This window comes from Eptesicus fuscus, chromosome 4 (assembly GCF_027574615.1).
Source record: "Eptesicus fuscus isolate TK198812 chromosome 4, DD_ASM_mEF_20220401, whole genome shotgun sequence".
Classification (NCBI taxonomy): Eukaryota; Metazoa; Chordata; class Mammalia; order Chiroptera; family Vespertilionidae; genus Eptesicus; species Eptesicus fuscus.
In genome coordinates, this window is record NC_072476.1 from 48,500,431 (window position 1) to 48,519,149 (window position 18,719).

Consider the following 18,719-nt stretch of genomic DNA (forward strand, 5'->3'; position numbering starts at 1 on the left):
CAGATGAAGCTGGAGAGCTGGAGCTAGGAGAGAAGCTTGGAGGTAGTTACTGTGTGAGGCTACAGAGAGTAGCCAGTATGCTGGGCAGGAGAGATAGGAGAAGCTGCTTAGCCAAAGAGGCTAGAGAAGCTACTGAGGCAGAGAGCTTAGGTACCACTATGATGTGAGGTGGTGAGTCTAGGGGGCATCTTGCTGCTTAGATAATAGCTGTGGGTTCAGAGACTAATGCTGCTTTGTGGAAAAGATGTACATGTTAACCAGCCAGTATCTGGCTGCCTGCCTGCACAGAACTTGCTGTGAAGGAGTTGTTTTGTCTGATGGCTATATGGCCTCTGCAGTAAAGACTCATTCTTATATACCCACAACCTCTCATGGCTTCTCTAAGATCCCGCATCCTAGGAGGTCCAGCATCTGAGGAGGTCCAGCCCCAGGCAGAGGGCTGGGACCCGACACCTGTAACTAGTGAGGAGAGGATAAAGGAGGAATTTGGACTAAGTTCCCAACAGTTAGCACAGTGGGCAGAGTTTGAGAAGAACCTGCCCTGGCACAGTCGGGAAGAATTTATTGATTGATTTACTGATTAAGGTATTACATATGTATCCTAGAGGAATATATGGACTCAGAGCAACTCGGAGCTGCAGTGCTGAGCAGTGCTCTAGCTGTGCTCTGACAAAGATTATCCGTTTTTTTCTCTAGATTCTAAAATATTTTTTTCATGGAAAAAGATTATTAGAGAACTGTCTACTTGAACTACATTGTTTTGGATTTCATGGACTTTCCTTTATGCAACTGTGCTTCAGCTTGTCCCTTGGTTTTGAATTGAGGAGCACAGAAAGAAATAGAAATAAAGACAGTTATTATACCTATTACAGATATGACCACAATATCACCTTTATTAGGAATTAGGAAATAAAGCCTCCTCAGTTTCATGTACTCTTCAAACCTTACTACTGATTTTGTATAAGCGATTTGCTGGAGCTTAAAAAAAAATGATTCAAAGTTTTGACCAATTTCTAACAGAAATAGAGAACGCTATGTATTCATCTCAGTCTTATTGTTTTCTTTTTTGCTTCTTTTTCTGTTTTCATGACATTTTCAATTATTTATATTATTTTCTGCTTTTTTAAAATCTATTTTTATATGCGACTTTATGTCTCAAATGGATTATTCTGTAAGTAAATAAACCAACTAAAATTTGTCATTTCTATAATTAGGATTCTATTTATATGGATATTTCCAGGGCTAATAATTTGGTATAAGGTAGTCTTTTCTTCTTCAGAATTTTAGTAAATATCTATAGATAACTACATTTGATATTCATAAGTCAGTTAATCAGACATTGCAAATATTTTTTAGAAACTAGATCCAAGTAAAGATATTATTCAAGCATCAGCACTGAGAATAAAAGAATAAAAGCAAAAGCATAACCAGCTAATTAGTTTTCAGTGCTCAGTGAGAAGACTTCAAAAGGCTGCTTTCATTCATTTTAAATAGTAAATGTGTGGTGAAGGCAAGTTTTCCTCAGAGAAAATCTAAATGAGAAATTTCTAAAAGCAGTTATATTAATTTAGGCACAGTACATATTTAATACAAGAAATAAGTTTAATTTTCATTAGGTACATTAAAAGATACAATTCACTCTAGACTTGTTTTATATACAAGTTAGTTGAGATAGAGGCATTTGAATTATTAAACAATAAAATATATGATAAATGATAAAAAAGCTAGCTAGTGACTTTGAAATATCGTTTAGTTTGAATTCCCTTAGTTAATACTACTAAGATACTACATGTATATAAAGTAAGAAGTTATATAAAAGCTTTCACCAAAATAAGTGAAAAATATGAAATAAATATGTGCATATTGAGTAACTAAGTCTATTTTTTGCCATACTGAATTCTATGGAAGAAACAAAGAAGTCCAAAATATGACCTTTACACAATGCATTTTACTCTCTCACCAAGAAGCTACAGTCTCCAGAAATAGATAAGGAACAATACAAATGAAATATTATATACATGGCGAGACCCTTCAAAGTTCATGGTACAAAATGGGAATTCAGATAAATGTTTGGTATCTCACTTTTTTTATTATAATAATGAGGAATAAATTATTGTCACCTTTATGAGGTGGAAATGTAAATTATAAGTTACATTAAATGATTCAAGGGGCAAGGTTGAAGAGAGCATCTTTCAGATAAGTAAATATCATGAGCCGAGTAGAAATAACACTGGAAGAAAGCCATCAGCTGACTTGCCTAGTTGGAAAAAAAAAGGGTTGGATTGGGCAGTAAAGGCATCACATTTGAAAGATATGTTTGGTTTACCAAGTTAAGGTTTTAGAGACTTAGGGATGGTTTCATAAAAAGTAGAGATGCTAAGTAAAGGAATTCATTTTGGGTAAAAATTGTTCATTCTTTCTGAATTTTAATGGTTTAGTCATTTTGTGAGATAAAACTCATGTGTACAATTTTCTGACTTTTTAAAATAATGAAGTATTGCTTTGGAACTTGTGGTAGATTATTAGAGTAATTTGCCCAATTTATTCAAGACTCCCTATATCTACATACTTGCCTCATTCCCTCCATACTCAAATTCTAGGCTTGACTATGTGACTTGATTTGGACCATAAGATAATACCAATCTATAATAATAATCTATAATAATAAAAACATAATATTCTAATTAGACTAGATGTCCAGAAGGACGTCCTTCTGGATGAAGCCAGGGGCTGTGAGGGAAGCCTGGGTCCCGGGTGCCAGAGGGAAGCCGGTGCCAGCATCCAGGGGAAGGAAGGCCTATTCTTGCATGAATTTCGTGCATGGGGCCTTTAGTACTATGTAATAAAGAGGGAATATACAAATTGACCATCACTCCATCACAAAGATGGCTGCACCCACAGCTGAGGCCAAGTTCCCATAAGGAGCCTTAAGGAGCAATCAGCAGGGACCTGAGGCTACGCCCTCCCCCGCCCCCATGGGGCTTGACAGGGGATCTCAGGCCGCGCCCTCCACCCGGCGGGGCTTGATGGGGGACCTCAAGGTGCACTTCCTGTCCTGGTGCTGGGCTAGGGGACCTCAGGCTTCTCCCCCCGTCCCAGTGCCAGGCCGGGGGACTTTAGTCCGCAACCCCCTGCCCCAGCACCAGGCCAGGGGACCTGAGGCTGCGCCCCCCTGCCTGGCTGGGCTTGACAGGGGACCTCAGGCCATGTCCCCCACCCAGCGGGGCTTGATGGGGGACCTCAAGGTGCACTCCCAGTGCTGGGTTGGGGGAACTCAGGCCACACCCCTGCCCAGCGGGGCTTGACGTGGGACTTGAGGCTGCGCCCCCCTGCCAGTGGGGCTTGACGGGGGACCTCAGGCCATGTCCCCCACCCAGCGGGGCTTGATGGGGGACCTCAAGGTGCACTCCCAGTGCTGGGTTGGGGGAACTCAGGCCACACCCCTGCCCAGCGGGGCTTGACGTGGGACTTGAGGCTGCGCCCCCCTGCCAGTGGGGCTTGACGGGGAACCTGAGGCTGTGCCCCCCTCCTGGTGCTGGGCCGGGGGACCTGAGGCTGCGCCCCCTCGCCTGGCAGGCCTTGACAGGGGACCTCAGGCCATGCCCCCCACCCAGCGGGGCTTGACAGGGGATCACAGGCCATGTCCCCCACCTGGCGGGGCTTGACGGAGAACCTCAAGGCATGCCCCCTGCCCCGGTCTGGGCTGGGGGACCTCAGGCCACATCCCCATCCTGGTGCTGGGCCAGGGGACCTAAGGCAATGCTCCCTGCCTGGCAGGGCTTGACAAGGGTGGGACTGGCTGGGTCTGAATCTAGCCCAATGGCAGGCAGGCTGGCCGGGTCTGGGTCTCATGTGATTTTGAGGTGCATGTGGGTGGGCAGGGACTTGACTCTGGGTCCTGTGGTGAGCCCCAGACTCTGACAAGAGGAAGGTTTTCATGTACATTTTACTAATTTTCTTTCATCTCTAACACTTCTATTATAGAGAAAGAGCAAATAGCAATATTAAATTATTTCCTCTAATTAATCCCCTTTTAATGTGCATGAATTTCGTCCATTAGGTCACTAGTCCTATATAATAAAAGGCTAATATGCAAATCGACTGAACTGTGGAACGACTGGTCACTATGACGCGCACTGACCACCAGGGGGAAGACGCTCAATGCAGGAGCTGCTCCCTGGTGGTCAGTGTGCTCCCACAGGGGTGTGCAGCTCAGCCAGAAGCCCTGAGTCAGGCTCATGGCTGCCGAGTGCAGCCTCTTCCGCCTCCATGGCAGCGCTAAAGATGTGCGAATGCTGGCTTAGTTGGACATCCCCTGAGGGTTCCCAGACTGCGAGAAGGCACAGGCCAGGCTGAGGCTCCCCCTGCCCCACCCCAGTGCATGAGTTTCATATAAGTGGAGATTTGAAAACAGCTTACATATTGGCACCTGTCCTCTCATTCTCTTGGAACTCTGCAACTGTTATGTGAATAAGCCCACATTACCCAGTTGGAGGAAGAGAGACAACAGGGCACAGAGACAAGTCATTCTACAGGTCCCTTCTAGACTAACCAATCCCCCATTGCCCTAAGAGCTGATGACGGACACTTGAATGACACCAGAAGACCCATTCTGTTGTGCCCAGTTCAAATTGCTGATCTATGGAACTGTGGAATAAATAAATTGTTGTGTTAAACTAGGTTTTGGAATATTTTTACATAATAAGAGTGTTCTGATTGAGAACTACATAAATGAGATTTTAATCTGTTACATAGTTCAGTATAACTTTATTTCTTCTATATTTATCATTTATAGGCATTAATAATAATAGCTAAAATTTGTTAGTCATTTACTGTGTGCTATGTACTATGCACTTTACACACATTATTTAATCTTCATGAAAACCACACTATATATGAGTTATAGACTTAATTACAGATGAAGAAACTGAAACTTTATATAAAGCTAATTAAAATTTGTGAAAAATAACTTGCCAATGGAAAGTTACTGTGGTAAATTATACTGTTTTATTTTATGTTAAACTAGAGGCCTGATGCATGAAATTTGTGCAAGAGTAGGCCTTCCTTCCCCTGGCTGCCGGCACCGGCTTCCCTCATGCACCCAGGACCCGGGCTTCCCTCACAGCCTCGGCTAATTAGCATATTATGCTTTTATTATTATAGATAATTATTGCATTCCTGGAATAAAAACACTTGATTACAATGTTATAACCTTTTTAATATTGTATATTTGCTTTGATGTTATTTTGATTAAGATTTTGCCTCCATGTTAATCAATGCAGTAGTCCATAATTTTATTGCTTATAATGTTTTCTTATAATGTAAAGTTTTATATCAAAGTTATTCTGAACTAAAGGAATAAATTGAGAAGTGGTTATCTCTTTATTCTGTTCTCCAGAAAATTATGTAGTATTGTTATGAATTCTTCCTTAAAAATTTTGTAGAACTTACAAGTGAAGGTATTTTTTTCTCTAGGAATTTATCTATTTCATCTGTATTTTAAAATCTATACTAATAAAACGGTAATATGCTAATTAGACTGGATAGACTGGACGTTTTCTGGACATCCTTCCAGACAAAGCCACCCGGGTGGGGGCCAAGGCAGAGGCGGTTAGGGGCGATCAGGCCTGCAGGGAGCAGTTAGGAGGTGATCAGGCTGGCAGGGTAGAGCAGTTAGGGGCGATCAGGCAGGCAGGCAGAGTGGTTAGGGGTGATCAGGCAGGCAGGCAGAGTGGTTAGGGGCAATCAGGCAGGCAGGCAGAATGGTTAGGAGCTATCAGGCAGGCAGAGGTGATCAGGCAGGCAGGCAGAGGAGTTAGAGGTGATTAGGCAGGCAGGCAGTGGGGTTAGGAGAGATCAGGCAGGCAGGCAGGTGAGCAGTTAGGAGCCAACAGTCCTGGTTTGCAAGAGGGATGTCCATCCCCCGGGGGGTCCTGGATTGGAGAGGGTGCAGGCTGGGCTGAGGGACCCCCGTGCATGAATTTCGTGCACCGGGCCTCTAGTATACTAGGTGTACCAGTTAATAATGGCAGATTTTTTAATCAAAGAAAACATGATAATTTCAAGAGAAATATCAAAAGTGCTTTATTCAAGGTAATGTCCATCGCTAGATACACATTTCCCAATCTTTCAGGTAATTTGTGGGTACCGTCCCAATAGAACTTTTCTTGTTTTGAGACAAACCATTCCGGACACAATTTTCCACTTCTTCATACATTTTGAAGTGCTGCTTAGAAAGTGCGTGTGCCATCGATTGGACCAAGTGGTAATCTGAAGGAGCAAGGTCTGGTGAATACAGCAAGGTCTGGGTTAATACTTCCCAGGCAAGATCTTTTAATGTGTCTTTAACTGGTTTTGAAGTGTGTGATGGTGCGTCATCATGAAGCAAAACTACTTTGCCGTGTCTTCTGGAACATTCTGGTCATTTCACAATCAAAGCATGGTTCAAATTGATTATTTGTTGTTGGTAGCGATCAGTATTAACGGTTTCACCTGGTTTTAGAAGCTCACCATACACCACACCTTCTTGGTTTCACCAAACACAGAGCATTGTATTCTTTCTGAAGCGATTTGGCCTTGTAGTCAATGTTGATGGTTGACCGGGATCAACGCATGATTTTGTGTATTTGGGATTCTCAAAATAAATCCACTTTTAATTGTCAGTCACAATTTTGATGCAAAAAAGACTTTCTTTTGTGCCGTTGAAGCAACATTTTACTGATACACCACACCTTCTTGGTTCCACCAAACACAGAGCATTGTATTCTTTCTGAAGCGATTTGGCCTTGTAGTCAATGTTGATGGTTGACCAGAATCAACGCATGATTTTGTGTATTTGGGATTCTCAAAATAAATCCACTTTTAATTGTCAGTCACAATTTTGATGCAAAAAAGACTTTCTTTTGTGCCGTTGAAGCAACATTTTACTGATGACTTTTCAGTTTTCCATTTGTTGTTTCAGTTGATGTGGCATCCATTTTCCTTCCTTTAAAATCTTTCCCATTGCTTGTAAATGATCGGAAATTGTTTGCTGAGCAACATTTAATCTTTCTGCAAGTTGTTTTTGAGTTTGACATGCATCTTCATCCAATAATGCTTGTAATTGTTGGTCTTCAAACTTTTTCGGTTGACCTGGATGTTCTTTGTCTTTCATATCGAAATCATCACTTTTAAAGCGTTTAAACCAGCGTTCACAAGTATCTTGAGATGGAGCATGTTCACCATAAGCTTCCCAAAGTATTCAGCAGCACTTTTCTTCAAAATAAAGTAATGAATTAAAACTTCCCATAAATGCTCTTTTTTTTGGCACGAAATTTGACATTTTTAAGTGTAAAATATCTATGATGTTAATACCTTCAGTAAATTTGACATGAAGTTTTGAAGCAATACAGCCAAATAGCATACATATGAAATCGCATATATATCAACGTATTTGTAACTCCATCTATTGAAAAAAATCTGCATTATTAACCAGTACACCTAGTATTTTATAAAGTTACTAAAAATCTTTCTATGATTATTTTTCATGTCTTTAAAATTCTCATGGTGTTCCCTCCTTTATTTTTGACTCTTCTTCTATTGCCTTTGTTCTCTTTTTATTCTATAATACCAAGGGTTTATGAATTTATTTGTCTTTTGAAAAACAACTTTTTTTCTTTCACCATTTATCCCTTCTATGCTCTCTTCAACCTCCACCACAATCATAACCACAATCACCACACTGTTGTCTTCTCTATTATTAAAAAATATATTTTTATTGATTTTAGAGAGGAAGGGAGAGGAGAGAGAGAGAGAAACATCAATGATGAGAGAGAATCACTGATTAACTGCCTCCTGCATTCTCCCAACGGGGGATTGAGCTGGGCATGTGCCCTGGCCATGAATCGAACTCGTGACCTCTTGGTTCATAGGTTAATGCTCAACTACTGAGCCATGCCAGCCGTGCTCTTCTCTATTTTTTAATAGCTGATACTAGTTTTCTATTTTCATCTGCTAATTTCCTTGCAATTAATATGCTATTCTTTTAAAAATTTATTGAATTATATTACTCTTTATTGAATTATGCCATTTCCCTTTTCTAATATATAAATTTTAACACTATTAATTTTCCTCTACACATAATTTTAGGTGTATCCTGGAAGTTGTGGTAATATTTTCATTATCATTCAGTTCAAAAGTATTCTAATTTCTACTATAATTTCTATTTTGAACCATGCCTTATTGAAGTTTATAACTTCATGCCTACATATATGGAAATTTTGTCATCATATTTGCAATTTTGATTTATTTTTTAATTTTTCTCTGATCATTGGCAATACTCTCATTCTTATAAAATTTTCTTTTTTTATAAAAAGTGTACCTTTCCTATTATGAATATAACCACAGTAGCTTTCTTTTATTAGGGTTATTTTGATAGATTCTTTTGAATATGCAGTATACCTATTTACACCTTTTTATTCCAAGTTCTCTGAATCTTGATATGTATATCTCTTTGGAGAATTAATATGTTTTTAACCTAAAATTATTGTCTTTACATTTGGACTCTTGTTCTATTTATATTTAATATAATTTCATTATCCTTATATTTATTTCTACATCTTATTTACTACTAGAGGTCCAATGCACGAAGATTCGTGCAAGAATGGGCCTTCCTTTCCCTGGCTGCCGGCACCGCATTTGCTCCGGCCCAGATCTACCTTTCCGCCTTCACTCTGGCTTGGAGCCACCTTTCCATCTTCCCACGCTGCTCAGAGGCCCAGAACGGCTGGGGCAGTGTGGAACGCCTGCGTCATCGCCAGGGTGACAACGCAAGCCTCCCGCTCCCGGCCGCTCGGTGTCTGTGTATGGAAATTAACCTGCCATCTTTGGTGGGTTAATTTGCATACCCACTCCTGATTGGCTGGTGGGTGTCGTGAAGGTATGGTCAATTTGCATCTTTCTCTTTTATTAATGTAGATTCTATTTGTACCTATTCCTTGTTCTCTTTCTTTAAAAGCTCATTGTATGCCTCTTTGGGGAAGATTTAAAAAAATACTGTACCATTTCATCCACCCAGATGTTACAAAATGACTCCTTGAATTATGGAAGTTTAATGTAGAGAAATTTTATATATTCCTGGACCATAAAGTGGTCTTATAATATTTTAACTCTATTTATTTACACAATCTCCCAGTTGAGCATTTTAATTGTGCATGTGTGTGTATCTGGATGTGTTTGTATATTTATGTTTTGATATCAATATATCACATTGTTTTATACATTTAGTATTCTTTAGATTTACCCACATGTTTACATTTCTCTCCTTACCATTTCTTCTAGAATCTCTGACCTTCTGTATGGAAATATTTTTCTTCTGCTCAAAGAAAACCCTTTTGTATTCTTTTCATGAGTATCTGTTGGAGGCTAGTTCTGTCAGTTTTCACTTACCTGAAAAGACTTTTATTCAATTTGATTTTGGAGGATAGTTTTATGACTAAGATTTCTATGTTGGTATAGATATGACATAAAGTTAAATGTCTAATAATTCCTTGGTTTATTCTTTATCTAGCCAGTGTTTTTCTTTCTATCATTTTTATGACTTTGACCATAAAGTTTTTTTTCCAGTTTATTATTAGCTGGTATATTTTTAATGTCAAATTGCATAATAACACATCTATGCTAGGTTTCAGTGGTAATAATGTCTGAACTAACCCCCTGAAATTCTCCAAACCTAATTATTCAGAAGACCAGTGACCAGCATCTGTGCAGTTCTCTCTGTTGTCCCGATACTTATTACTCCGCTCTGATACCTTTGTGTGACCTAACTTTCCTAAAGTTCATAGCCGAAACTCCATTCCTTTTATGCTTAATTTCTGAGGAAAATAATAGTCATATTTATTTCAGATTTTAAAACTTACCTTAAGGGAGTTAATAATGGTACTATAGAATAAGTTAAACAACTACATGTCACACATTTGAGTAAGACAAAGCAAAACAATTTCAAAAGACTGAGCACATTAAGAAAAAGGAATGAGCATATTTGGTCTATAGGTTTGATGTATTAGAGAAAATATTCTGAATTTATTAAAACTATATTTTCTTGCCTGAAATAGTCTAAACACTTTCTATATCAGTTATCTTTACAGGTGTGTCTAATTTTACAATAAAACATGAGTATGATAAACTCAAGATCATCTTTTCTTTTTGTGGTACTATCCTGGCAACACTATTTACAGTAATAAAACTACAGAGGTTAGTTATTTATCCCTAAACATCCTTAGTTTTCTCTTAATAACTTACTAATTCCCAAACCTATTGAACCACCATATTATTGCCCTGTGATACCTCCTTGGGAAATACATTTATAGTATGAAATAGCTAGAAGCTTTCTTACACAGGATAAAAACTGTCAGTGTTTAGGTGATACCTCACTGCTCAACATGAATGGAGACTATCTAAAAAAAGGCTATACAGTGAGGGCTTGTGCCCCATATGCTGTGATATAAAATAAAATATGTATCCACTCTTATTTCAGTTAATGCAAATGACTGTTTATAGCACAACCTTTATTTTTTTCCTTTCCTAACACCTTGGTCCCAGAACCTTTCGTCATGTAAAGTAATAGTCCCTACACAGAGTGAAACAGCTTTAACTGTAAACTAATGTATAATGGGCAGGATTTATTTTTAAGTGTTGAGTGTACTTGAGTCTTTATGAAATTAAGTATAAATTTTCTATTTATACTTTAAAAATAAATATGCAATTTATATGAAACTATTGATTTAATGAATAAAAGTTTGTACTAAATATGTCAATTTCTCTATATCATTGGTAAACTCATTACTAACTATATTATGTGCTACCATGTTTTGGATGTTTTTAAATTCTTGTTATATCTGTTTGTAAAATTTGATGCTTAATGGAGTATAGAAGAGAGGTGAGATATCTAATAGCAGATTTGAAATGAAAAACAGGTCTAAATAGATTCCTAAACATGAGCCCTTCAACTGACATACTCAATATAAACCCAACTGTTGCCTGAGTATTTGGGAAAGAAATAAAAAACTGCCATATACTCACAGTGGCATAGTAAACAAATGTTAATTGATGTGCTTTGTTTGAAATACTTCCAGGGAGACTTGCAATGAGCAAGGCTCTTCTGTATAAGCAATTCAGCAGCATATGTTGGCACACCTAGGAAAAGTCATCATGTATAAATGCTTTATGCCATCTGGTATATGACCTAAAATATCAAAAAGAAATATGTACAGCTAAAATGAATAGGTGACTTTATTTGGAGTACTCATCAGGGAAAGCACTTTGTGGTTAACATTTCATGGTGAGATCTTTAAAATAAAATTTGTTTTCATTCTTAACAATATTTCCATACTTTGAATGTACTCTAAAAAGCAGCAAAATAGAACAAACAACACTATTAGTCTCTTTTCTCTCGGTACCTATCTCTCTCCTCCTCCACATATGCCTCCTCTTTTGACATAAATGGAAACAGTGTGGAAAGGGAGATGTATTTTTGGAACAGCAAAGTCCTTTTAAATACTTAATCAACAGAACTCCAATGTAACAGATATATTGTTTAAGAGAACAAAATATTTGTAGAGCTTTTACAATGCACCAGGCACACTGCTAAGTATCTACATATATAAAACCCTAATATGCAAATTGAATGGCACAACAACCAAACAACCAGTCACTATGATGTGTGCTGACCACCAGGGGGCACGTGCAGAACATGGCAGACATTTGCAGCAGAGCATTGAATATGGCGGGCATCAGCTGTGGCGGGATGGTGGAGCAAATGAGCAGGGGCGCCAGTCTCTGTCCTTGGGGCGAACCTCTGATAATTACTGAAAATTCTTTGCTCCCACGTGCCATGGTCCCACCCAGCACTCACACCGGCTGCCTGTGCTGGAGCCGCTGCTCGCACCTGCTGCTGGCACCAGCCCCAATTGCTCCATGCCATCAGCGGGTGCAAGCGTGGCTGGTGCCATTAGCACGTGGGAGCTGTGGCAGCAGGAGCAGGGCTGCTGGCAGATGGGACCCGGGGGCTGTCACGGGAGGGGTCTGGCAGGGGCACGGATAATGGGCCAAGACCCACCCCTGAGCCCACTGCAGGCTTGTGCCCACAGTTCCTTTTAAGGTGCATGAATTCGTGCACTAGGCCCCTAGTTTTACATGTATTAACTCACTTAACCCCCATAGCTCTTTCCCACCATCATCACCTGCACAGAGGGGGATCTGAGTCTAATCAGAATTAAAACAAGTGATGCATGCATTAATGAGTTTAACCCAAAGCTTTGCTCTGCCATTTTTACTGTGCCTCTTTCCAAAATTAAATATAAACAAAAAATATTTATTTAAAAATTATTTGCATGCCAGACACTGTGAAAAAATATATTCCATTCTTGTGTTTAATCTTAGCATCAACCCAAGAATGTGCAGTATTATTATCATCTCATGTTAGGAATAAGGAGATGTGCTCAGAATGGTTAAATAACTTGTACAGTATCTGACAACTAGTAAATCAGAAAATGAGATATTCCCAACTAGTCTCTTTCTTAAATCTACATCAGTCCATCTTAAACTCTAATGTGTATAAAGGAACAGGGCCTGTGATTCTGTATTTATAATATGCTCCCAGGAAGTAATGACAATAATAATGGTCTAAGGAGTGGCAAGGAGTTACTCATTCTGTCCTTTGTAAGATTTTATAACTCCTGTAGGAAATAGTCTTTTGAGACTACCAAAGAGTTCCTTATATTTAAATTTTGAAGTTTAAAGAAAAAAATTACAATTTTCCCACAAAAAAGTTAAACATTCCTAGCTCTAAGATTATTAAGGACAGGTAGAGACAAAAAAGAGAGAGACAGCAAGAGATAGAGGTAGAATTAGCTGCAAATTGTGTTGCAATGGCTTAAAATCCTATTTCTTTTTATTCTCATGTAAGGGTAGTAAATTAGCTGAATTACAGTACCCTTGGAATTTCCCCTTGTGTTGACTTACCCATCTAACCATCTTCCTGCTAACCTTCATTAATGGTAGTTTTTACCATCTTTATACCCAATACAAAGCCACACTCATGCATATGGTTAGAATTTGTGTAAGAGAAATATTCTTTAAGAATACAACCTTTCAATTTTAATACTCAATCAGTAAAATTAACATAGATATTAAAAAAATCCCACTTGTTAATAAAAATGTCAAGTTTCAACAATGCAATAAGAAAAACCCTGAATTTTAAAGCCTATATGGGCATTGCTAAAATAAAAAAAAAATAAAAATAGAAACCTATGATGAAACTGTAAATGTCTGAATAACATTTAAAGATGGAGTTGGTGGTAATGTTCATTAGAATGCAAACTACTAGAAGTTCATGAATTTGGATTCTGGTATAAGGAATGGTCATTAATATTTTGTGTACATCTACTTCTAAGGAGTATAGAATTATATTTATGCACAGTTGATATTTAAGTTGCTGAATGTTGTAACATTAGAATAATGGCTTTAAGAGAAAAAGGAAGACTATTATAAAAAATATGACTACAGAAGTATAATCATGATCCTATTTGACAAATATCTCTATATATAAAAGGCTACTATGCAAAGTGTTCCCTTGGGAGTTTGACTGGGAGAACCGGAGTTCAATTGCTTGCTATGACATGCACTGACCACCAGGGGATGGCATGGAACATGGCAGGCAAACAGCGGTGGTGGGGCACTGAGGAAACGAGGGAAGGAGGAGGCAGGAAGGTGGGGAACCTGATCCACCCTGATCGCTGGCCAGGCCTAGGGACCCTACTCATGCACAAATATCGTGCACTGGGCTTCTAGTTCTAATATAAAAGTGACAACATAATACTTTTTTCAGTCCAGCAGAGGATGGACCAAGTCTTCCGTGGGTTGGTGGTGGAAGGAGATGCAGGGGCTGGAGCATTAGTGCTCTGCCTTATAGAAGCCCTGAAAGGAACTGACACTTATTGAGCTTCTCACTGTCTACTAGACACATCACCCTCTGCCATCTAAAGTAATCCTTACAAAATTCTGAAAGGCAGTTATTATTAATCCATACCACATTGAAATATAAGATGGAACTAAACCAAGCACTAAACATAAGCCTAGAGAGTTTAAATTTCCCAAGTTTACATTCTTAACTAATACATGGAAAAGACCTGATTTCAGATCTTTCTAACTACAAAGCCCATACTATTTCCTGGCTACTTTCTGTAGGAAAACAAACAAGCAAAACCTTTTATAGATCCAGCTTCGATGCATTTGACCCATATTTGAAATGATATGCCTTGGACATCAATGGGGGAAGGATTACCTGTAATTTCAACCAGGGAACCATCATGAAAGGTGGGAATGCCATCATTATGCTTCTTGAGAAAGCTGACATCTGGATCTACGACTTATCCAGTCTGGGGGGAAGCAAACAAGAAGTCAAATAAGACATGTGGAAAGAGCATCATAATTCTATAAAGCAGTGTAATGCTACCCTGGAAACAATGTGTTCTATCAGAAATTGTCATCAGAAGACACTATGTTTGCTAGTCCATTAATTTATTCACAAATTTATTCATTTATTCATCACTTAGTAATGGAAGAGCTCATAGTAATAAGTCTGTGCACTACAACATGTTGCTATTGATATTGAAGTAACTTTTCTCATGAAAAATTAAGCCATGGAAGCTAAGCAGAATATATAACCCAGGTATCATGATTACCATTTTCTAGATGAAACCACAGACTTTGAGAAGTTAAATAATGTTCTCAAAGTCACAATTGGTACTAAGTGTCCTAGACACAGTTTAATTTGTTGTTTCAAATTGACTGCTTTTTTCATGATTTTGACCTAGTTAATAAGCAAGATACACAACTGGAAAGAGTATAAACATGATTGTATGCTGATTCAAATATCCAGAGATAATTAAAATACAATATATTTTAAGAATACATATATTTCAATGAGAACTACTGATTATGTTCTTTTTCAAAAACATGAAAAATAGGTTTTCTTTATAAATTTTAATATTGATTTTCCAGCATTTTGAGACTTTCTTGAGTCTTCATTTCATATTTTGGTGCTTACCTATTTGCATGATTTTCACTCTATCCTATATAATAAAGAGCTAATATGCGAATTAGACCGCACAGCCGAATTACTGTCCAGACAACGTTCTGGACAATCATCTGGACAACCTTCCGGATGAAGGTGGGGGCTGTGAAGGCTGGCTGAGGCAGCCGGGGCCGTGAGGAGCTGTGAGGGCTGGCTGGGGGGCTGCGAGGGCTAAGCCCCTTGCACAAATTTCATGCATTGGGCCCCTAGTTTTTAAATAATTTTTTTGCATGTTATTATTTCCCATCTTCAATGGCTTTTACAGTAATCCATACTGGCTTACCTTCCTTTTCCTATTTTCCTCATTGCTCTAACCCTTTATTTTTTTCAATCTTTATTATCAGATAGAGGCCTGGTACACAAAATTTGTGCACTTGGGGGGGTGGTCCCTCGGCCCAGCCTGTGCCCTCTTGAAGTCCAGGAGCCCTTGGGGGATGTCTGACAGCCAGGAGTGGGCCTAAGCTGTCAGTCAGACATCCTTAGCGCTGCCACGGAGGCGGGAGAGACTCCTGCCACTGCCGCTGCACTTGCCAACCGTGAGTCTGGCTTTTGGCTGAGAGGTGCACGCCCTGTTGGAGCACACTGACCACCAGGGGGCAGCTCCTGTGTTTAGTGTCTGCCTCCTGGTGGTCAGTGCACGTCATAGCAACCAGTCATTCCACTGGTAGATTTGCATATTAGCCTTTTATTATATAGGATTGTTCTCATTTCTTTCCACAATAATTTTGTCTAAATAATGCAATAGTCAATATTTAAACAGTATTTCATTGAACCAAGCCTGATCTTGGAATCCTAAAGAGGTTAGTTAGTTGTTCATGTGCAAAAAAGCATTTTCCACTCCTTCATTTTCTACCATAAGATCAATAGGCATATAAAATGAATCCTTAGTGACTGGTAATAAACTGCATGAAGATTGATATAATTGAATAAAAAATGTAAAAACTTAAATGCAAGGAGGAAGTATATAATTTATTTGTGAGATAGAATTCCTAACAGAAACCTATTCTGAACATTATAAAAAAGTATGATATATGACATTTTGGAACTTACATTTTTATTTGTTATTACCAATTCCAGCTAAGGAAAATATGCCTTTAGACATCTCAAAAGAAGATGTAATATAAAATCTGTCATGAACATTGTTGAACATAAATAGGAATATACAGAAAATAGCTCTTTCCTGAGTAAAGATTGGATAAACATTGTAGAATTCTTATATTAGGGTTTTTTTGTTGTTATTAGAATGTGTTCAATTTAATCTAAATCTAAATCTAATCCTAGAACATATTTAATGTAAATTAAATACAAAGCCCTTTTTGCTTTTTTACTTAACACAAATTTTGTTCTATAGAAATTTTTTGTTGACTTCAAGGAAAGTTTAGATTATACATAGAGAAATGAAATTCTTATTTAATAAAACGCCTATATTACTTCAACTACTTGCTTCATTTCTTATTAAATAAATACTATAGATGGTTATGAAATTCTTGTGTGGGAAGTATGCAAATTTAAAATAAAATTATATCACTATATTAAAAAATTTTATTTCAAAATTTCATTCTTGCTTAATTTTGTATGTCATTGAAAATGGTAATTATTTTAATTTGGGGGGGGGACTACTATTTTATAAAGGCTATTTTTATTTACCAGAAAGACTGCAACATTAGTCAAAGAAAACAAACATACATTTTATCTTTTATTTAATAATATATCATTTTTCCCTCTCATTTAATGCTATCTTAACTGGTTCCTTTTTCTTTTCTTTCAACAGGCTGAGTTAAATGATCCCACAGATCCTTTTACTAGTTACAATATAAAAGTTTCATCAAATGCAGGGGATGAAATTTTCTCCAAATATATAGGATGGAGAGTTGCCAACATACTTTCCAAACTATTCTTCCCCTCTGCTGATATTCTTCCTTTGAAAAAACCATTGATAAAACGGCATAAAACAAAATATCTGTATAAAAAGCAAGATTCTATGAAGAAAAAAGTTCTACATTTTACTGTAAGGTAAAGTAAAGCACTATTCAAAATAGTCCTGTTATTCTAACACACTATATTTCAAAGTCATAGAAATTATTTATAATCATGTGCCACATTATCTAAACTCAATTTCTTTTTTTTTAATTCAAATTTTGGCTCTAGTACCTCCTAGGTATTCTATCAAAAGCAAGTACTCCCTTCTCAAAAATTATTTTCTCATATTTAAAATAGGTATTATTATAAAATATAAATCAATGTTTTAATAAAGTGAAAGCTTCCCTCTCATTACTGATCTTCATTTGCCTAGTTTATCCTCTTCCCCTTATCATTAATTGCTTGTGAATCATTCCAGGTTCTACACAATCTATAAATATAAGAAATTATAAGTAAACTTTATTTTCTTAAATTACTTTATTGATTAAGGTATCACATATTTGTCCTCAAATCCCCCCCCCCCCATTCCCATCCCAAACCCCTCCACATGTATGCCCCAACCCCCCTATTGTCTGTGATCACTGGTTAGGCTCATATGCAAGCACACAAGTCCTTTGGTTGATCTATCTCCCTTATCCCCACCCTCCCCTACCTTCCCTCTGAGGTCTGACAGTCTGATCGATGCTGTTCTTGTTCTTCAGTTTATGTTGTTCATCTTTTCCCCTAGATGAGTGAGCTCATGTGATACTAGGAATACACTTAAATTTTTTCTCAATTTTTACATGAAAGTTGGTATACTAAACATCTGTTGCATAATGCAAATGAATTAACTTCATTTCTTAGAGAACTTTCCATGCCAGTACATAGAGCATTTTATCATTATTTTTTAATCAGTTAGGATATTTTCCTTAGTTAGGATGCACTGCAATTTATTAAACCAGTTGCCTTTTGGTTGGCATTTGGTTGTTTTTGATTGTCTCCTGCTACAGACTACCACAAAAGTAAACTTTCACATAGATATATTTTTTCATTGTGGAATAATTGCCTGTAAGATGAGTTCTCAGAAGTATAACTGCTGTGTCACAGGGCATATGCCTTTGTAATGTGGTTAGATATTTCCAAATTGCCTTTTAGAGGAGTTGTGCAAATTTAATACATCTTAGTGCCTGTCAATATATGAGACTGCCTAGTTTTTCTTTAGTATTTCCTACAGATGATGTTGACAAACTTTTGGGTTTTGACATTCTGAAAAGTATAGTTTCTAGAAGTAGCTTTCATTTTTGTTTTTCTTAAGATGAGTGTTTCAAACACCTTTCATATGTTTAAAGCCTTTTGTTTTTTCTTTATATGGGAATAACTCCTATTTATTTTGTCCATTTTTCTGTTGTGTTTTTATCTTTTCTTTTCTCTGCGTTGCAAGAACTATTTGCCTATTAATCAGTGTCCCTTTGTCTATGGTAAGAATTACAAATGTTTATTTTTTGCACCATTTTTAATTTATCTTTAAATCTTGCTTATAATATTTAGTTGCCATATAGTCATTTTTCTACATAATAAAATTTATCAAGTTTCACTATGACTTATGCATGTTTTAGATTAAAAATTTGTCACACTGTCTCCTGGTACTTTTAAGGATTCATTTTGAACATTTTTAGTCATTGCTCTAATGGAAGGGTTTTGTTGTTGT

At 37.6% G+C, this 18,719-nt stretch overlaps 1 protein-coding gene across 1 annotated transcript in view; it reads left to right on the forward strand.

Moving 5' to 3' along the window:
* TMEM232 (transmembrane protein 232) overlaps positions 1-18,719 on the forward strand; it is a 157,583-nt gene that overhangs the window by 67,259 nt on the left and 71,605 nt on the right. The window contains exon 13 of the mRNA XM_028149762.2: positions 16,884-17,125. Coding sequence (XP_028005563.2) covers positions 16,884-17,125 — 242 coding nt within the window. The remainder of the gene's footprint in view (positions 1-16,883; positions 17,126-18,719) is intronic.